Source organism: Mauremys reevesii, linkage group 10 (assembly GCF_016161935.1).
Source record: "Mauremys reevesii isolate NIE-2019 linkage group 10, ASM1616193v1, whole genome shotgun sequence".
Classification (NCBI taxonomy): Eukaryota; Metazoa; Chordata; order Testudines; family Geoemydidae; genus Mauremys; species Mauremys reevesii.
In genome coordinates, this window is record NC_052632.1 from 17,422,301 (window position 1) to 17,444,082 (window position 21,782).

General features: G+C 42.7%; 1 protein-coding gene across 5 annotated transcripts; it reads left to right on the plus strand.

The window, feature by feature from the left end:
* Positions 1-71: 71 nt before the first annotated feature.
* Positions 72-20,931, plus strand: LOC120373802 (lamin-L(III)-like). Of its 5 annotated transcripts, XR_005585732.1 has the most exons (14): positions 72-587; positions 4,409-4,565; positions 5,905-6,030; positions 7,542-7,712; positions 9,457-9,582; positions 9,750-9,970; positions 10,644-10,872; positions 13,219-13,326; positions 14,998-15,114; positions 15,215-15,325; positions 15,467-15,532; positions 16,222-16,257; positions 18,842-18,876; positions 19,007-20,931. XR_005585732.1 is itself a non-coding variant. In XM_039492719.1 (12 exons), the coding sequence occupies exons 1-11, from the start codon at positions 220-222 to the stop codon at positions 15,503-15,505; spliced, it is 1,773 nt and encodes a 590-aa protein (XP_039348653.1). In that variant the 5' UTR covers positions 72-219; the 3' UTR covers positions 15,506-15,532; positions 19,007-20,931. The 5 variants fall into 5 exon arrangements, 3 of the variants coding, with proteins under 3 accessions (XP_039348653.1, XP_039348654.1, XP_039348652.1); XR_005585731.1 differs by lacking the exon at positions 16,222-16,257; XM_039492719.1 differs by lacking the exons at positions 16,222-16,257; positions 18,842-18,876.
* The last annotated feature ends 851 nt before the right edge of the window (positions 20,932-21,782 follow it).

Genomic DNA, 21,782 nt, shown 5'->3' on the forward strand with positions numbered 1-21,782 from the left:
GAGAGGCCGCGGCGCGCAGGGGGCGGGCGCCGGGATTCCATGTCTCCTTGAGGCGTCGGCTCGGCTGTGCAGGGGCTGGGTTTGGGGGTGACCTGCAAAGGGGCGTTTCCTTCCTGCCTGCCATGGATGTAGCAAGGGCCTGAAGGTGCCTGCCCAGCCCGAGGCGCCCCGGGCGGCGGCCGCGCTAGCCCCGAGGATCGTGCCCGTAGAGCCGCTGCCATGGCCACGGCGGTGTCCTCCACCCCGGGAGGCAGCGGGCGGGCTCTCGGGCGCTCGGCCGCGTTCTCCCCGCTCAGCCCGACCCGGCTCAGCCGGCTGCAGGAGAAAGAGGAGCTGCAGCAGCTCAATGACCGCCTGGCCGCCTACATCGACCGCGTGCGGGCCCTGGAGGCCGATAAATCGACGCTGCAGCTGCGGCTGGCGGAGCAGGAGGAAGGGAGCAGCCGGGAGCTGGGCAACCTGCGGCTCCGCTACGAGACCGAGCTGGCCGATGCCCGCAAGGCGCTGGACTGCATCGCTATCGAGCGGGCCACGCTGCAGGTGGAGCTGGGCAAGCTCAGCGAGGAGCACCGGCAGCTGCACGCCAGGTCGGTGTCTCCTCCCTTCCCTCGGCGCTAGCCGGGCTGCTCTCCACGGCCTGGCCCCAGTCACATGGCAGGGGGAGTAGCCTCTGGCTCCAGCGGCTACTGTTAGCGCACCCCGCCCCCCCTCTTCTGCGTCCCTGGCCCTCCCCCCTTCCTTTCTTCCAATAGCTAAATGCCTCTCGAAATTCCCTGCTGGTCTCTGCTCCTGCAGGCAGCTCGCAGATTGGTGCGTGGTACTGGGATTTCCCGGGAACAGGTGCTTAGCACCCAGGGAGGGACAACCGAATCTGCTGCATCTAATAAAAGTATAAGGGGATCGCTCACCTGTAAACAAATGACAGGCCTCAGCTAATGTTATGAGGGAGCCCGGCCTTAATGGGTTACCCGTGTGGGGTGTGCTTATAGATGCCCGATGTAACCGACTCCTGTTCAGAGGTGCCTGTTAGGTTAAGACTCCTACCCTAATGTGGCCCTTACATGCCGATATGTATTGCTAGGGTTTAGCTGTTTAGTAGTTCTCTAAAGTATTCCCATTCCAAACCTGTACAGGAATAAAGCCAGTGGGTGTTCCTAGACTGGAGCAAATGCTTTCTCTACTTAGCTACTTTCAGCAGCTTACAACTCTTGGACTTGTGTCTTGCATACTTGGTTTTGGTTCAGAAGTTTAAGCTTCATAAAAACCTACTCTCTCATTTTGTGATTGGAGAGCAAGGAAAGGACTGATGCCAGTTCTGAATTTTTTTCAACTACTTTTAGTGTTTTGATAACTCCACAGGCTTTGTTTATCGAACCTTAAACTTGGCTGATCTGTAATCCTGAGAATTTGGTGCTTTTTACTTCTGAAACAGTGAGACTTTAGACACGGCGTTTTAAGCGCCCAGGCGCGGAGGGGCGAGGCGGGAGCGCGAGCGGCAGCGATGGCGGACTGGCAGGGGACGCTGACCGCTGGTGGCTGGGCTGGCTGGACCTCTGGCGCTGCCGGCGGCGCGGGGGTCCGCTTCGGCAGAGCTGCGCTGCCGCATGCTGCGGGAGGTCAGAAGCCGCAGCGAACGCGCGCCCCTCGCCGCAGTGCATGCTGGCAGGTCCGTCGCCCCGCCGCCCCCCTGCCGCCCCCTAGATTTGGCTTGTTTTGCTGGTGCCTAGAGCCGCCCCTGGCTTTAGAAATGACTGACTTTACAGTACATTCAGCAAAACATGTACTAGATCAAAGTCCTAATATTTAGAGGTGCTTATTTGTGTGCAGTCTAACTGCAAGTGTCTCAGATGACTTGGAGTAACCTTATCTTCCTGGATGTCATGAACTTGATATACCCTTTAAATAGCTTAGGACTCTTATGGGGTGAACAGCATCTAACACTCTTCCTGCAAGCAATAACCATTAGTTGTTCAACTTGGTTTACTACAAAGTGTTTTAGTACACTTCTTTTAAAGTGTAAAGAAGTGAGAGATGCAAGTGCATATTTAGATCAATAGTGGTAACTAAAGAGCTAGTTATAGGATGCTTGAAAAGAATGACTGGCATAGTCACACCAGCTCACACATAATCTCATCACATTTGCAGGAGAGGGATCAGAACAGGAGTGAGGGATGAAAACAGGAGAGGGCACAGGAAGAAAATACAAATAATAAATAGGAAGATACTTGGTGTAACTGGTTTTAGAGATACAAGTAACTCTGAATATACAAATATGATGCTTCCACCTCAAGGTGTAGTTAAGTGATGCAAAATGGGGCCTCATAAGTGAATCTTCTGAGTGTTTTGGATGTCCTCAGATCTTAGACACATATAGGTAAACCCCAATGTTAACTTTCTTTAGTAAGAAACAGGCTTTGAAGATACAGTACTAGTTTAAGCTCTTCCAGTCAATCTGAGATCCATATCTTGGTTTGAGGACTGGAGGAAGAATAAAAATAACTCTGTACTGCGGGGTGGCACCCACTATTCCTAGTAGCCAACCACTAAGGCAGTCCCGCTAACTATGAAATAGTTTATACAGTTCTAAAAGCCAGCATACAGTCATTCAACAGCTATGTTAAGGAGTAATGTAGACTTAGATGGCAGGAATATGGCAGCACATCTCCAGAAAGGGAATGTGTCTAATAAAACTCAAACCTGCAGACTAAGAAGTCCATATGAATAGGAACAGATGACCTACAATGTCTGTCGTCTTAATCATAACTACACAGAGTAAAGATGTATTTGAATTTTATATCCATTGGCAGGGGAACCAATAATTGTCTTAACTTCTTGTATTAACAGCAATAATGCACAATGAAATTGTACTGTGGGATAGGGGAGAGGACAAACTCAGTGACCAGTTGGAAACCCTGGCTTATAAATTCACAATTCATCCACTTCCCAGATTGTTGATTTCACCATGAGAAAATATGGGATTGTTCCTTAAAATTTCAGCAAAGGACTGTCTGACAATCAGGAATGTCACTTTCCAGTATCAGTTCTAACAAATCTGTGTCTGTTACAGCTGTTTGAGGCCAGAAACATTATAGTGCCTTTGAATGAGTCCCATGCTCTTCCCTAGCCCCATCGATTGCTTGGGGAAAGCGGTGGGCATGCAATACTTTCCAGTGCATACCTTCTTGGCCCACCAAACTTCCTACTGTGTCCTGTTTTTTCCACATAAAAATCACGTTACCAGAATCCTGTCCTGGATGCCAGGGTCCGATCTCCCTCTGAGAATGAAGTGGAGGTGGATGAGCCTGGCAGCCCATCTAGTCCTGAGGCAGCCTGTTGGCCATCCAATACCATTCTCCTGGCTCACCTCTCCTCTTCCCCCTCCACATAACCCCACACTATTAAGCCCTATGCTCCAGGAGGCCAGTGACTGAGCATGCTCAGGGTTGTGCCCTGCTCTGATCATAGCCAGGATGGTGGCCTCTTGGGGCCAAAACTCCTCCCTCTCATGGGTGGTGTCATTACAGGTTGCTGGCACTTGGATTAGTGGATGGCTCCAGAAGCGTTTCCTGCCAGAATGGAGCTGCTTTGCCAGAGATTTGGCTAAAGTTTGAGGCAACAGTTAAACATCCCTAATGTTAGTGTCTGCCTGAGCCAAGTAAGATGCTAAGCGTGTGCCTGGTGCGACGTGTAACTGAACTAACAGCTCAGCTGACTGAAATTCCCCTTCTGTCCCAGCATTACATGTTAAACCTGGGCTTGAAAAACTTGCCAGACGTGCTAGTCAGAGAAGTACTTCACCTAGTCCAGAGGAAGATGTGAAAAAGTTTTGAGGGTCCTGTTTGAAGGTCAAAGGGGCAATGCCCACTCTTACTCCCAGCCGGTGAGAAAAGAAGATTGTTGGCATTTCTACCACTGCTGCCCTTTCATAGGACTCAGTTTTTTTCCCCCCTCTCTGGCTAGCAGGTGTCAAATTTTAAAGATCTATCCCCTAGCTACTTGAAAGGAGAATTGCTCTTTCTCACCCTCGTCACGACCACTGCTACAAGAGCTTCTAGTTGCCGTCTGTTCAGAAAATACTCAAGGGGAGATAGCGAAATCTGTGACTACTTTAGATGAGTGGGTGGGTGTCAGTGCTACTGCAGTGTGCACTGTAAGAGCATGTACAGAATGAACTGGTGACTCGAGGGTACAATGAAATAATACAGATGTTAATGTTTGCATGCAGGTTTTTTGTCTAGTTTCATCTTTTGGGTGATGGTGGATAGTGAATTATACTCCAGTGCTACTCTTAACCATTTATAAATAGACAAGAAATGGCTGGCTGTGGTAAAAATGTAAACAAGATGAAATATGTTGTTCCCTCCCCACCAGCAGTAAATTCTTATGAATGTAAAACTTTCACTTGCAGGAATTCTAAAAAAGAAGCTGACTTAAACCTGGCACAGGCTCACATAAGAGACCTTGATGCTCAGCTGAACTCCAAGGAGGCTGACTTAGCAACAGCTTTGAGTGGAAAAAGAAGTTTGGAGGGCGACCTTCAAGAGTTAAAGGATCAAATAGTCACTGTAAGATAGATGTTGCATAGAATCTACATTATTTCATGGTTGGTGATACCAGAAGTTCAATTATGACTTCCCACACCGGACTCTCTATTTTGCCTCTGTTGCTCTTTATACACTTTTTGGGGAAAATAAGATTAAAGTTTAAAAAACTCCATGAAGTTCCTTGTACCTTAATACGTAAGGATTGAGAGAGAAGGATTTGTCCTGGTCACCCATCTATGCTGACCAAAATATTGGGTCGGGGAACTATGTTGTGAGGCTTGTAATCCTGCTTCATAACATGAATTAATTACAAAGCCAGAAAGGCCATTGTGATCATCTAGTTTGACTTCATATAATTGAATGACACTCTTTAGTCCTGTCCATGTAGCTGAGACTAAACTTTGCTCTTAATATGCTAGTTACAGCCTGTGTAACCTCCCCTGAAATGGCAGATACTAGGGAGGGAAAAATTAATGTCTACCTATTCACTTGGATTGAAGGACCTTCTTACTGTATCTTAAGTGCTTTTACCCTAACTTTAAGAGAAACCCTCTACCCATTTGATTTAATTAATGTTTTTTTTGGGGGGTGGGGGTTGTGAAAAGCTCTTCTTACTGTAAAAATTGCCTGAAATGTATTGCATTTTGGGTTTAGGATACTATTAGTTCAGTTTTGAGTTCTTTAGGGGTTGGAGAAGATTAATAGAATACTGCAGTTTGGGGTCTGTTAGATATGAGGTAAGTGTCTGTTTCACTAGGATGGCTTAAAATGCTGCCATAAAATGTAGATGTGTTGGTTTTTAGTGTAAGAATTACACTTGCAGGATATAATTGAGTTTTAGAAGGAACACTTATTTACAATAAATGCACACCATATATTGTTTTCAGGCCTTTGGATTTGCATAATTCTCCTCTCAAATTGAGGCTTCCCTCATTTAGTATTATGGAGGGAAAATGACAATAGTCTTGTACAACTGATAATCCTAGCATAACAGGGTTCCTTGGCTGGGTAGGGTTCGAAAACAGTAGTTCTACAACTTAGCTGGTCAGTGATTAATGAGGCTTCTGAATACTTGGTTTGTTAAGTAGCCTAATTCACTCTGGAGATCTGATCACTTTTGGAACAGGGCTGCTTTCTGCTCCATTAAGCTTTTTGGAGCAGGACTGCAAGTGTCTTCCATGTGAAGAACACCAAACATATTCTGGACCTTATTGATAGTGAACTAAATCAGAAAGGTTCCTTCCCTTACTCAGTTGTTGACTGTAGGAGTAACCCTGAAATCTAATCTTTGGCTGTTATTAGTGTAAAAATGTCACTTTTCTTGCATTCTGATTTACCACAAAAATATTTTCTTTCCTAGCTTAAGTTGGCATTGGAAGATACCAAAAAGCATCTCCATGGAGAAATGTTGAGGAGAGTGGACCTGGAAAACCAAATGAAAACTGTGCAAGAACAAATGACATTCCAGAAACGCCTTCATGAAGATGTATGTCTAAGTTAATTTTAGCAAGGATTTCCTAGATGCCAATTGCCATTGCCCCTGGATACCCTTACAAAATCAATGTTAAAATGCACTTGATTCATAAAAAGATAACTAGCTGAATCAACCTTATGACCCTCTGCCTGCCAGCAAAAGCCACCTAGGTGGGTAAACTCCAGGGATGTCCACAAATTTAGGTAACATCAGTATCTCATAATATATTTGAGCATGTTTCTCTCCTTCCCAGGGCCGGCTCCAGGCACCAGCATTCCAAGCTGGTGCTCGGGGCGGCAATCTGCAAGGGGCAGCAGTCCCTGTTTTTGCCCCCAAGCAGCGCACAGAATTGCCACCGCGGACGGCGGGGGCAGTCCGTGTGCCCTTAGGGCAGCAGGCGTGTTTCCGTGGTGGCGGCAATTCGGCAGCAGTTTCTATGTTTAGCTGTCCGCCGTGGCTTCAGCTAAACATAGAAGCCACTGCCAAATTGCTGCCACTACGGAAACGCGCCTACCACCCTAAGGGCACACGGACTGCCCCCGCCGTCCGCGGCGGCAATTCTGCGCACTGCTTGGGGCAGCGAAAACTGTAGAGCTGGCCCTGCTCCTTCCGCCTCACAGCTTCATTGAAATCCAGTAGTTAATATTGTATTATGCTAGTGTAAATAACCTGTAAAAGTTTAAGTTGCTTTTCTAATACAGGGGTTGGGGGAGTATTTGTTTAACCAGTTACCTGCTGGAGTATGAGATTTGGTGTACTTTAGGCTTTCTGCAAACACCTGGAAACCTTTACAATTTTGACAGATTTTTAGCTTTCTCTCAAATTACACCTGCTAAGATAACTACAGTGCTAATACTACTTGGATGTCTAATTTAAAAAACTACTAACTTCAGAGGTAGGGGAACACAAGTTCTTGTTTCTAAGTGATTTCCTTTTGTATCCTTCATGGTGACTGCTGCATAACCAGGTTCTATATACTATAGGATTAATTTAATTTAGTCTCCATTCAGGTTTAGAATGGAACTTTTTTAGGATGAAAATTTCAAAAATGTCTAAGTGACTTAAGAGCCAAAATCCCACTGAATTTCAAATAAAGACAAGGGTTGGGGAAAGACATTTCTGATTTCGTTTAGGAAAAAAGCTATTGTCTTTTCTAGGTAGATTGGTAATTAGGAAAATGTGCTGACCACATAATCCAACATTCAGGGGAATACACTTTTTCAGCTAGTGAGAACCCCATTGGAGATCTTTAAAACAAGAGTAGAAAGTAATAGATTTACCATGGGGAAAATAACCCAGCAGGGTCAGATGAACTTGATGATCTAATGGGCCTTTCCATCTCTAAATCCCCTGATTCAAAAACAAATGACCAAGTACTTGACAGTAAACATCTGCTTTAGTATTGTGTGATTGACTTGCTAAACTGGTTCATTGTTAAAGCAGTTGCATAAGATCAGTTACTCAAGTTAAATGGTGGTATTTCATTTGACCTTTAAGACATATACTTTTTTCTCCTCCTCTAGGAGCTCAAGGAAACAAAAAGATTCCATGAGAGCAGGATAGCAGAAATAGAATCTGGTCGTCAGAGGGAATTTGAGAGCAAACTTTCAGATGCTCTGCAAGGACTCAGAAAGGAGCATGAAGAACAAATTCAGGAATACAAAGATGACTTGGAGCGTACATTCAGTGCCAAAGTGAGTTTTCAAAAGTTGCAAATCAAATGAACAAGCTGTCATGATTTCTGCATCTTCATATGACAAGGAAGCTTTTGACCCTTCCTTAAACTAGCCGACTAATGTATTTGACCCTGAGTGTGGTCCATCTGCTTCAAGTAGTAGAGACCCATTAATTGAATACTTGGGGCTCCTCAGTAGGAGCCACTATCCTGAATCACTTAATCTCTGAACACTCTAAGATCTGCCAATTGAATTTGCTTTCTGCTGTCACTTCACTGTCCTATAAAATTGGTCGATATGCATAAAGACATATTGCATGGTGTCAGGTATCAGAGGGGTAGCGTTGTTAGTCTGGATCTGTAAAAAGCGATAGTCCTGTGGCACCTTATAGACTAACAGAAGTATTGGAGCATAAGCTTTCAAATTTGTCATGCGTCTGACAAAGTGGGTATTCACCCACGAAAGCTTATGCTCCAATACTTCTGTTAGTCTATAAGGTGCCACAGGCCTCTTTATCACTTTTTTTATAAAGATATACTATCCTCCATAACAGGCGTGGTTAGTATGAATTATAAAACTTTATACATCCCATCAGCAAACTTCAATCTTGGTTCTGATGTGCTTATTACAAATATCTAAACTTTCTGCATCGATGTTATATACATAGGGCCAGGTCAATCACACCAAAGTTAATGTGGTATAATAACTAAGCAGAATTTAGTCTATTGCCAATATCATGATCTTAATTCCTAGGAAACATGGTACTAAAAGTCTGAAACTGCGTACCAGTTACAGCAGGATTAATTATTCCTCTAAAGAAAGTGTGCACATGTGTAATGAAGGTGAATTAACTTAATCTACCAGTTTTGGTAACTGATGTAATTGCAACCCTCCTACCAGGACAGGATTACAAAAGTACTTTGATACTAATGGTGTCACCCCACCCCTCAGCCCAGAATTGAGTCCAGTTATAATTGGTAATGTCACTGAAATACCAGAGATACTCCAGATTTTTCACCTGTGACTGAGATTGGAATCTAGTCCAAGAATTTTATTAATGGAGACACTTCTAGTATTACAAGCCCTCTGTACTATCTGCAGAGACATGTGCTCGTACTTTTCTGAGTGGATTCCTTGATCTGTTTTTTTTTCTCATTTCCTTCCTATTTGTCTATTTAGTCTTCAACTCACTAACATTACCTTTACCCTGCTCTATTAACTCCTTTGACCTGATGGTTCTCTCTTCTCAGTAGGGGTCCTGCTGCTGTTACAGCATTTGTTGCCTCTAGCTTTTTCCCCTTTCTTAAAGGAACATCACCTCAAACTCAACTATGATTAGTTAGATTCCTGACTACACTGTTAAACATGGCTATGCCAATGGTACCAGCATTGGTGTGAGAGCACTAGATTACTGACACTCAAAGAAACGTATCTAGTATCCTGTACTGTCCCAAGGCAGCTTCCTACCCCATTAGCCATGATGCCACTAGTGAACTAGAGTTTTTTCTCTAGTGGCCTCATTTCTGTGCTGTTGACAAGTCTGTGTAATAGGAAATATTCCATAGTTTAGGTAGTGGTGGAGAGCTGGATGAGGGTTATGTGATGATGAATTATGTCCTGGTAAATCAATTTCCACTGAAAGCAAATTAAGATACTCTACTTCTTACATATGCAACTAAATCTGTATGTATAAATCACTTGGTAGCCCTTTTTACTAGAACAAAAGGTCACCAGAGTCCTAATCAGTTAACTTTTTTTATAGATGGAGAATGCCCAACTTTCTGCCGCAAAAAATAGCGACTTTGCCAATGCTGCTCGTGAGGAGCTGATGGAAACAAAGATGAGAGTTGACACCTTGACATCCCAGCTTAATCATTATCAAAGCCAGGTACCATTCTTCAATGAGATCATTGGATTTTTTTCTTGAGGACATTTGTATTTTCTAGACATTATCTGCTTTTCCGCCCTCCCCAAAATTGCTCTTGACTGAGCTCTGTTTTTAGCATCTCTTAATCAAAATACTCACTGATAACTAATCTATTAATTAAATCTAAGAACTGTGCATTGGAGAACAGAATAAGAGAATTACAGGAGACCCTGGATTATGACCGTGAGATGCATCGAAGACGTATGGCTGAAAAAGATAAAGAAATGGCACAAACGCGGCGGCAGATGCAAGCACAGTTGGAAGAATATGAGCATCTACTAGATGTGAAACTGGCTCTAGATCTGGAAATAAATGCCTACAGAAAGATGCTGGAAGGAGAAGAACAGAGGTAGGATACAATATTGAGCAATACAAGAAGACTTTCTTCCTCCAACATACCTTCATTCTATAAGTCTATGTACTGAGTGGGAGGGGAGAAATCTGAAGTTAATCTTGTTCCCAGTTGGCTACTGAGAGAACTCAGACTACTGACTTTGGTATGTAAAATACTGAAGATGGGCTCTATACTATAGTATATGCAATCATTTTTTTAATGATAAATGCATTGATTGACACTTCATGTACCCTGAAACAGCAATTAGTAACATTAGGAAGTGACAAAATGAATCCCTTGGCTGCCCAACTTTCCTTTAGACCTTATAGTAATGTTAAGCCTCAATGCTTTTTCAAGTTGGTTGGCTGTCTAACCACTTACCATAGGGGTTTGTTGACTGATCTTAATTCCTGCCATGTCCATAAGGGAAAAAAATTAATGCAACAGCTGAGGGACAGGGGGGAGAGGAGGTGGAAATTCCATAGCTTGCTCTGAACTCTTCTTGCAAAAATTGGAAACCAGGCCATAAACTTTCACACATTTGTTCACTGGGAGACTCCTTGCCATAAAATACCACACTCAAGCCTACAACTAAGCTGGTATGGACAGAGGGGAAACTACACTAGGTCTGGGCACAATAGGGTTGGCACAACTTGCATACCTAACATGGTCACTTGACTCTTTTTAGGCTAAAACTGTCATCTAGTCCATCTTCCCAAAGTGTTGCAACCCAGGCAACAACCAGCCATGGGCGTCGCTTCCTGCATGGAAAAAAGAGAAAACTGAAAGAATCCAAAAAGGGGGAGCACAGTGTCAGCTTTAAAATTGTTCAGCATGCATCATGTTCAGGAAATGTGTCTATAGAAGAAATTGACACAGAAGGGAATTTTGTCAAGCTTAAAAACAACTCTGACGAGGTACTCCTCCTTCCCTGCTCTCTAATGGCTGATAGCCCATCAAACTTCAACCACCTTTTCCCATACACACAACCAATATTGGCACATTCAACTAAGTGGTGCCATCTAGCCCAGTATCATAAGGCCCGGTTTATTCAGCATGTTGCTTTTCTAGTGATTTTTCTTCTTTTAAGCCTCAAGAACTAGTTTAAATTAATATACCCATCTTCATATTGTTCAAGAAATGGTCAGTAGCAGCTGTGGCTGGTTAGAGAAACCACAAGAGTTTGTGGGAAACCAATACCACTTTATTGAAAGCTATAGGTAGGTCTGTGGATGCAGAAAGACCATCAGTCCAGTTTAATCAAGGATAAAAGCATATAAGATGCTTAGTGTGTCAGATAATAACAGCTGTTTAGAACCCTTGTAGCTTATTGTTTTAGCTGTGGCAGGGCTCCTACTCTGCAGCCAATTAATCAGATAGCTTTTACCCAGTTTATCCAGCAGTCTACAAATATCTAACTGCTTGGTGTATGTGGGTTGTTGGGGGGTGTTTTTTTTTTTGGGGGGGGGGGGGTTCTGGTTACTCAATTAACTGTTTTTCTGTGCTGGGAAGTCTGGCACAAGCCACAGTCAAGATTGGTATCCCAGTATTCTTCAACTGGCATGTTAAGAACATGCCAAGTACCCTACCAAATTAAGTAGTCCGAAGTAGGGTCTCCCAACCTTGGGTAGTTAGTGGTTAGCTTTAGGCTGGCTACTTGTCAAAGGCTGGACAACATCCACAGCTCTCAAAGTCACTCTTTTATATGTTCTAAGCATGAGTTGCTGAACCACGGCAGAAGAATGCCTCTGGGTAGACTGCTTTTAGTAGCCCAAGCTGCCCACAATCCCCGCTTCACTAGTGCTGGGAGTTAATTGAGTTTTGTGGAGGGGGTTCAGAGCAGAATACCCAGGAGAAGGCACTGGTCAGACAGGCCAAGAAACTTTTTTTCAACTTCTGACCGCTACAAACTCTTTAGAGGAGTCACAAATAGAACAGGTAGTACTTCTACTACTGCTTTGACCGAGGAAAATTCAGGGGCATAAGATTACTAACAGTCTTTGATATTTGTTGTGCCAAGACCCATAGCCTCTGTGCAAACACCCTTACCCATGAGATCTTGGCTCCTGAAGAAGGTACAATAATGCCATTAGACTCCCTTCCCAGGGCAGGCTTTCTACTTCCTATGGGATGGATGGGATATTGTGTACGAGAATGTCTTAAACAGGGAAATCATCACAGATTTGAAGGGATGATTCTCCAAATAAGTGGTTTGGTCCTATTCCCCAACATTGCAGAACCCTAGACGCTAACAGGGACCAGAGGGAAATGCTGCATTACAAGGGTAGCTTTTGCTCTAAAGCAGAAGGTATGACCTGATGATCAGTTCTTAAAATGGCAACTGGACTATAGAAAGTCTTCAATTCAAATGTGTCTGAACTTGTAACACTGTAGCCAAACAAGCCTATATGAACAATGGTAGTTCTCATTCCACTGTAAAATGACAGCTGCAGAATAGGATAGAGATTAGTTTCTCAGACCATACATCTTAGTCTCCATTCTTACCTTAGAATGGTTCTAAAGTTCTCTTCCGCAGTGTCTGGAATCCCCTCTCTGCCTTATTGACTGACTGGCACTGCTAAAGAGCGCTCTTCTGAACTAATGAATAACTTGAAACTGAGAAGTGGAGTCTTAGTATGGAAAAAGTTGAGAATTAAAAATTGGATGTTATGAAATGTCACAAATCAGTCAGCCTAACCCTAGCTGAGACTACATGTAGACTGAAATGGTATGAAGAAGACTGATAGAGGTGGCATCCTTCAGCCTAAATAGTTTATGGCCATTCTTCATTGGAGAAAATGATCCAGTCTGACTTTCATAACCACTATCCTGGAGTAATGTTTCCAAACATTCTTAAACCAAAAGAAAAAGTGCTATTGACGCCTGTTGCCCTGAATTAAAAGCTGCTTATTGGCTATCCTGAATGCTTCTAGTGAATGATGAGGCTGAGACAAACCTATATAGTTACTAAGTCTAATACATACTACTTAGTCACTGATCCGTGTTTCGGGAACTCCTATGGGATCAACCACTGCTGCCAGACTCTTCAGTGCAAACATGGAACATAGTGTTAAACTAAGTTTATACTTTTAAGAATGGCCCCTGTCTTGAAAGGAACAGTACCTTTCAAACCAGAATGTAGGAAACGTAAAATGGCCTAGACTAACAAATGATGACCGCACGTAGGTGTGATCTCTGTAGGATGTCCATCTAGTTACCATTACAAGGGGATATGAAGTTGTATCTTGCCTTTCCAACTGCAGGATCAATCACTAACTGGATGGGTACTAAGACGACGGCTTGGAAGCTTGTCTGAAATAACATACAAATTCCCTGCTCGGTTTGTCCTTCAGGCAGGCCAAGTAGTTACGGTAAGTAACTTAACACTGCCCTGCCAATCTGACTTGCCAAGCAAGTAATTCTATTTGACTTTAAAAGTCAGATTTGGGTTTTTTAATTACCATCATGTAAAGAAGGCAAGTATACTTAATGCTTATGCTGGGAAACTTTTTCCTCTGACAATTTGGCAAGACTGAGATGGCCTGGCTGGTAAACTTCAGTGCAACTTTTGGAATGGAGTGACTTAGCACCATCTTAATAGCTGAGGCCTGATCCCAACCTTAGAAGTGACCTCACTTGCAGTTGTTGAAGTGGGGCATGTTCTGAGCCGAAGAGGTTTAGTTTTCTTCATTTACAAGCTAAGAATGGGCCAGTGGGGAATGGGCTGGGGGAACACAGGGCTGCCCAGAGGGGGGGGGGCAAGTGGGGCAATTTGCCCTGGGCCTCGCAGGGGCCCCTGGACAGGGGTCCTTCGTTTGCTCCAGGGGTCCCGGAAAACTCTGGCAGAGTCCAGGCCCCTGGAGCATCTTCTGCTCCCAGTCTTTGCTGGCGGGGGGCCCTTCTGTTCCGGGACCCGCCACTGAATTACCACCGAAGACCTGGCTGCACTTCGGCGGCAGGTCCTGCTGCGGCGGTAATTTGGCAGCAGGGGGGCCCACCGCTGGGGGTCTTCGGGGCACTTCGGCGGCGGGTCCTGGAGTGGAAGGGCCCCCTGCAGCCAAAGTGGGGACCCCCACCGCTGAAGACCCGAGGACCCTGGAATCCTCTGGGCGGCCCTGGGGGAACATAAAGGCTGTGCAGCTCACTTTCTAAGCTGTGCAGTTCTTCCTGTCACCTTCTCTCTCAACTGATTAGTACAGCAAGGGCTGTGGAGGCGAATAGACTGGAGTGGCAGTTGTAGAGCTGCTCCATGGCCTAGAAAGAGGGCTTGTTCAATCCAAGCTGTCTCCTTGCACCTTGCAGGGCAATTGAAGTAGTGCAGGCTGCTTGCCTGGTAGTGAACTTGAACCTGTGCATTGCTCTGCACTAAGTGGTTTGTTTGGAGGAAGGGGGACTTCTGTTTTTTGCAAAAAACTGTTAGTGCTGTTGGTTCAGCTGCTCTAGTGGCAGCAATGTTGAGCCCATGCTGCCCCCAGCATGTTAAGCACAATATTTGTTAAACCTACTCTAAGCAAGTGTGGTACTTAAGCCTGATTACATCTTTCAGACCCTGTTCAGAACAGATCTTTCTGCCCAGTAGAATAATTGCACAGGTTTACTAGCATGGATAAGGCACTACTGAACATTAAACAGACTTGCCAGCACTAGATGAATGACCTCAAAAGTCTGTTGGCTTAGTGGGACAAAATGGTTGGCCAGGAACAAGAACTCTACATTCAGAGGGTATAATAGGTAGAGCCTCCCATTAGCAGCTCTTCCTGCTGCACTTCTTCCATGCCACCACCCTAGTGGGTAGACAGTGTTCCACCAACTCCAAAGGCAATTCACGGAATCTGCCCTAATTTATCACTTAGACCTGTTTCTGAGCACCTCACAGCCGTATTTCTCCTAGACCAGGTGTCTAGTGTCTATAGCCCCCACGTAAAACACTTACTCAAAACTGAATTTGGCCTTTAATTTTCCAATACCAGTCTGCTGACCTAAAAACACCCTTTATTTTAAAAGCTCATCAGTTAAGTGTGTGTGTGTGTGTCTCTCTCTAGATCTGGGGTGCTGATGCTGGTGTAAACCAGAGTCCTAGTGATCTGGTGTGGAAATCCCAGCAGTCTTGGGGAACTGGGGATAACATTGGTGTTACACTCATCAATGCTGATGGAGAGGTTAGTGAAGCAATAACCAGTTGAGACTTTTCTAGTCTTCAATTTGCTTAAGAACAAACAAGCTTATTTAATTTTGAGAGGGGGACACAACTTATTGCAGGAGACAGCAGAACGGAAGGTCATACATGTATCCAGAGGAGAAGGTGGTGAACTGGAAGAGGAGTTTGATGAAGAAGAAATAACGGGGAGTGAAATGGAGTTTCATCGTCGGGTAAGAATCTTTCTGCATTCAGAACATAGTAGCAACAGAAGTAATCAGTGGCTTTCTTTAGTAGTAAACACTACTAAAAACACGCCCCAAAGTCTTGCCCATGGCCTACAATTCTTGCCATTCTTTTTTCCCTGATGTCAGACCAAAAGAAGAAAAAAGAAATGTTGTTTGGTGTCATGATTGTTTCCTGTGAGCATCACAAAATAGGTGAGACCAGAGTGAGCATGATGCTTGTTTCAGAGTGCACATTGTGCTTGTTTTCCTGCAGAAATGTTTGCTTCATCAGTAGTGCTGAAATCTCTTGCCTCTCTAGTCTCGGCATGGCTTTGCATGTGAGCTGAAATCAGTGCTTCACATATCTGATCTGTTGCTGTAGTTAGAGGTTCATATTTTAATTAACATTCTGACAGTAAAAGATTAACTGAAACTACAACTAGCAGAGCCTTTTTACTGTTTGTTCATGCCCAGGAACAAGTTCACCAGCTAAATGTAGTATAAGACAGGACTGATGACAAAATACTTATACTAATATTGTGCATATAGCTTATTGCAGCTAGAAATCTTGTGTACTGTAACCTAGTTAAATCTTTTGTTGCTTGCACAATTGTGGACACAAAGCAGAAGAGGGATGGGGAGTGACTTCCTTCATTTGGAATATCAGATTTCAGTGTGTCCTTATTGTTTCATAATAGCAACTTCAGATCTGGACTATAGAAGGAAAATATTTCCACTGACAAGTACTAAATGCCCTTGAATACATTTTCATAAGTGCCTTGGGCTCCTAAGGCCGTTATTCATAGGTGCTTTTGAAACTTATCCACTGTATATAATAGATATCTACTTACAGCTTACTCCCCACCTCCACTAGTGTCTCTTCCCTTGCGTTTACTTTCCAGGTGGGATCAGAAAACAGATGCAGGTCATACATTCAAGTAAGCCCACTTGAAGCCAGAACATGCTTTGGCTATTTAACTTACCTAGTGTCTGTGTGTGTTTTTTTGTTTTGTTTTTTTTTGGGGGGGGGCACTTTCTGGATCATAGTGTCATCTGAAAGACCCACCACACACCCTTCAAATGGGGCTTGAGTTGTGGATTACAAAACTCCTAGCAATAAAGATTAATTGGTGTATTTGATTTGTGTTGGTCACCTAAATCACTTAAAACTGAATTCTAAATTAAAGTTTGGTACCAAGACTTTCTTATTGCGTCAGTTATTCACAGTTGTGAAGACTTCAAACAACTTTCAGTGTTCTGACTGTGGAAGTGGTGACTCCAATAGGACTTCCCATTTTGGCTGGAACAGTCATGCAAGCCAGTAGACTACTCTAAGTGCTGCTTTATACTAACTGTGAGGGATTACTTAGGTATCCCTCCCAACTTCAGAGCTCTTACCTTCCCCCAAAACACAATCAAACATTAGAATAAAATTGGCCTTTGGAGTTGCACCTTCTTCTACAGGGATCTAGTATAGAGCCCTGACTTTTGCAGCCATGGGTCTTAGAGGTATCTACAATCTCTCACATCCTAGAAATGTGGCTGTACTTAACCAGTTCTTGCTCCAAGTCACACATACAAACGATACAGGAGATGCCATTTAGAATGAACCAATTGTCCCTCTTGTTCAGTATACATCCAGGTGCTTTAGAAGGGAAAATACCAGGCACCTAGCAAACTACAGTACTAGGCTCTTGAAAGGCTAACTTCTTACTGATATTAGTTGGTAACAACCTTACAGTGCAGAACTAAGGTACAGAACTTCCTGAAATGTTGCTGTAGATCAGGGATTCTAAACTTAAAAAAAAAAACCTGTACCCCTAATCTCTAACTTGGAACTCCCCAAACACACGAATGTAGAATCTACTTTAAATCAGACCTTTTGATCCTGCTGCCTAACTGCATAGGCTAGGCAACTTTTTTAAGTGTATTAATACCCTGAGGTCTTTGTGGGTATCAGAGTGCTAGTGGGCCTTGTGACCCCCATGCACCAGGTCACATCACTCACTGAACTTTGGCCCTCTGTCATGGAGAGGAGGCTGGGCCAAACGTCAGTGAGTGGCATTGCAGGACCCAGGAATGAGTAGGAAGGCTCATTGTGTCCCTCACCCTCCAGTTGAGAACTGCTGGTGTAGATAATCACCTGTATTTCTACACAAAAACTGTACACTGGCTAGTTTGAAGAGAATGTTCTGCTCATAAGTGTTTGGAAGCTGTGGTTTTAAGAACAAATTGATACTGAATCACTGTTCTCTAATAAAACTGCCTTAACTTGGTAAAGTTGTTAATCAGCTTGAGTCCAAAACATCATGTTAACTTTCATGTTGGCTTGTGGTGTCATGTAGGTGAGCTCCTGAATAGAAAGTGGAGACAGACATTTTGCCCTTCCTTAAAGGAATGCAAATAGGAGTGCAATTCTACACTCCTAAGCTATTTTGGAAGATGACACTTAGAGTTCATATTAAACATTATGAAGTCTCAAACTAGATTGAGACAGGCTGCTTAATTAGTCTAAAATTAAACTAAAATGACTCCCTATCCCAGTGACACTGTCCTAGCAGGATCAGCCAAATGGGATAAAAGTCCAGGGATATGCAGGGACTCGTATCTTTCAGCTGTTTTTGCTATGTAAACTTGCACGTTCATGCCCATCCACAGTCCCACGATTCACTGAACTCATGCTGGGTTGGAAAATTTCAAAAAAACATTAACAAAATAGAAACTTTCTGTGAAAACATGTTCTCATTTTTCAGTCCAGCTCTAGATGTTAAACTCCAGCTCCCATTCTTTAATTGAGCACCCCATACTCAACCCTGAGACTGACAGCTTTGTTTTCATTAGCCTCACTTCAGGCTGAGGAAGCAAAACTAACCCCCCCCCCCCCCCCCCCCGGTCTGCTGCCATCAGTTTTGAATCAGTACATTTCTTGGGGCTCATCTTAATATATCACTGAACAATTTATTGCTATAGCCAGCCTTGTCGGCAAGATGGCTCTGCATAAGCTCTTAAACGGGGTTGAAATTCAAATACAGCACATACTAAATAGGACTTTTTATAATCCTGTGTTAAAATACCAACGTTGACCTTTGCTAGCAGCCTAAATCAAACTTTGAAGGCACTATTGATAGAGTAATAATGTCTAGCTAAACTATTTTGCTTCTGTCAACAAAACGTGGTTTAACTAGCAAGACTCCATGCTGTGAGAGCCATATGGTCCTACAGTATTACAAGAGGGAAAAGCCAGAAGAGTAGTGAAGAGATGTAAGAATTCCTCATGTGTTGTGTAGGTGAAAAGAACATGCAAGATGCCTTGTTAAACTACAGCACAACTTCTTCCTATTGCTTCTGCCTTACGCCATTTTAGTTATCTTAAAGCATGATTTTTGCATGTATGTAAGACAAGCTTTGAATTCATTAAATTGTCTTGCTTGCTTTGAGCAGTTGGCAATTCAGAAGCCATCTCCTGTTATGGCTTAAGGTTTCCTTTAATGCAGACATTTAACCTTCAAATTTTTTCTCTAGAACAAAGAATAAACCACATGGGAATTATTTAGAAGGTAAATAATTAACCCCTAATCATGCACTCCTCTCTATTCTTTCTCTTATTAACCTTGATTACAATAGGGATGCTAAATTGTGCATACCCAGTAGTTCATCAGGCTTAACCTATTTAATTTCTCTTTATAGCATCTCCAGCAAAATGAAGATCCTAGCTGTTCTGTCATGTAACTAAACCAAGGTAGTGACTACCTAAAACCACTCCTTAAACCAGAGTGACCCTTCAGACTGCATGAATTTTCAGCAGCTTCTGGAACACATGAATCTTGGATTTTTTTTTCCCCCTCTATCAGACGTGTTTGGAGAAAGCATCCTCCAGAATGTGAAACTTCCTACTTGTTGATATTGGGCCCTGCCTTCAATGAAACTAGATCCAAGTGCACATTTCCTTTTCCAAGTCTCTTGCCATGATAAATAGAAGAATTGTGATTTATTCATCCACAACTACTTGCCTAAAAGTTTACAATAACCTCCTGCTAGGCATGTCTCATCCTAGTCAGGGATGGGTAAATGCTCACAAATTTAATGGCTTCAGCTTTCTGAACTCCTGATTTATTCAAAATATTTTCTCAAAAGCAGACTTAAGAACTGTTTCAAGACTGACTGAAATTTAAGTGGACCAAATACTGCCTCAGCTTATACCTTGTGCAGCTCCATTGAATTGAAAGTCAGAGCAAATTGTTACCCTTGTTTCAAACACCCCAGGACTCATTTTATGTTTGGAGTCTGATACTAAAGTTCCCTTGATTGGTCGTAGCTGATCGATAGAATAATCTACTGGTGTAAAGTTTTAAAATGAGCAAGTTATTTGTAAAACATGTATTTTTAACTTGTTAAATAAACCAACCATTAGGCTGTTTCTATAGCCTAGTACCTGTTAACCTCAATGTCTATTTATTAAACTATGTAAAGTATTTGAATCTTTGAGGTGAGTAGCTTTGTACTATAAATGTGAACTAAAGTCTGATGCCAACATAGCAATACTGTGGCTAAATACATCAGTACTTAACTGCTTACTTGGCAAAACATTAATGGGGACAGAACTACATTAATTGAATAGTTTTGGTATAGCTAGAGATCTCACACTCCAACGATTGCTAAGTCTGATACCTTTTTTTTAAGAAAGTTCCGGTGTTAAACATCTGAAATAAGGATGTGCAGTTTACACTGTCACTACTTCTGTATTCATAGTTGAGGTGAGGATAACTTCTATTTTGTCAAATAGCTAGATATGTTCCCTATTAGAGCACTGAGATCAAGTGGATTAATATACAGCATTGTAACAACCTGCAGCTAAAATGTCTAGCACACAGCGGGGTTGGTCATGGGTAGCCACTCTAGTTAGCCACTCTAGCTTTATTTTTTGTTTACCTAGTGGCTATACTGAAAAGTGGGAAATAGCCCAGCAAGAGTCCCTAGTTAAACAACACAAGTCTGTTTCCTTCTAAAAAGGTAGCTGATAATGCAGCCCCATCTGAGCACTGGAGCAGCTTTCAGAATTCTTTGTTACCTTGCCCAAAGTCTCTACTGTATAGTATATCTGAATTTTAAGATCTGTCCCATGTTAGGACCATGCTTTTTTTAGAGTGCTTTAGTATTCCCTTCAGTTAAACTGATTTAAAAACATAGCATTTTAAGACACTGGACACCTAAATGGTGAGTGAATTTGGCCTTTCAGATTTTAGCAGACTGAAATCCTTCATTTTGTTGCACCTTGTCACTTTAGAAGAACTTAAAATAAGCTCTGTTTATGATCTTGCTGTGTTTATAATCTTGGGCTGTTCAATTGATTTTTACTATTAAAGATATTTTCCATGTACATTCTCACTCTTGGGCTTTAATGTTTAAATGTATGCTCACTTTGCTAGACAGATTTAGTTATTTTAACATCTGTATTGTTTGTGAATTCTAAATGTAGCTAAAACCACATACACCTAAAGAGCCAAGTCGTCTCTCCCTTAAGCAGATGCTTTCACTAATAGACTAATCTGCTTTAGAAACTATTGCACACTATTCATAGTACAGTTTCTGAATAAAACTGCAATTGCAATGAACTTTATGTAGAAAGAAAAGTTTTTTACATACCAAATAATAGCATAGTAACACTAGTTACTAGTATACAGGTATGAGAGGATGAAATGCTGGAAATGTTTAATTAGAGAAGCTGCAACAGTTTGAATCAAACTGCTAGTAATTTCACTTTCAAATAGCCAGTCTTCTAGAAAAATGTAAACCGCACCATAAAAATTAAACCACCCCATTTTTTTCACTATTAGGCTAATAAAGCCCAGTCAGCAATGCTTAAATATAAATTACATAAAAACAGCCATACTGCATCAGACCAAAGGTCCATCTAGCCCAGTATCCTGTCTGCTGACAGTGGCTAATGCCAGGTGCCACACAGGGAATGAACAGAACAGGTAATCAAGTGATCCATCCCCTATTCCCAGCCTTTGGTAAACAGAGGCTAAGGCTCCCATCCTGGCTAATAACCCTTGATGGACCTATCCTAGTTCTTTTTTGGAACCCTGTGATTTAGTCTTGACCTTCACAACATCCTCTGGCAAAGAGTTCCACAGACTGACTGCATTGTATGAAAAAAAAAAAATACTTTGGTTTTTAAACATGCCTAGTAATGTCACTTAGTGACCCCCTAATTGCATTGAAGTAAATAACACTTCCTTATTTACTTTCTCCACACCAGTTTAGATCTAATCATATTCTCCCCCCCCCCTCCAAGTCATCTCCTTTCCAACATGGAAAGTCCCAGTCTTAATCTCTCCTCAGATGGAAGCTGTTCCATACCCTAATCATTTGTTGCCTTTTTCTGAACCATTTCAGAATCTTTGTTTAGAGGGGGCAACCACATCTGCATGCACTATTCAAAATAAGGGCATACCAGGGA

Coding starts and splice junctions, on each gene's coding strand:
- LOC120373802 (XM_039492718.1), top strand. CDS start 220: ATGGCCACGGCGGTGTCCTCCACCCCGGGAGGCAGCGGGCGGGCTCTC. Junction 9,583..9,749: donor TTAATCATTATCAAAGCCAG/GTACCATTCTTC, acceptor ATTAAATCTAAG/AACTGTGCATTGGAGAACAG. Junction 10,873..13,218: donor TTAAAAACAACTCTGACGAG/GTACTCCTCCTT, acceptor TTCCAACTGCAG/GATCAATCACTAACTGGATG.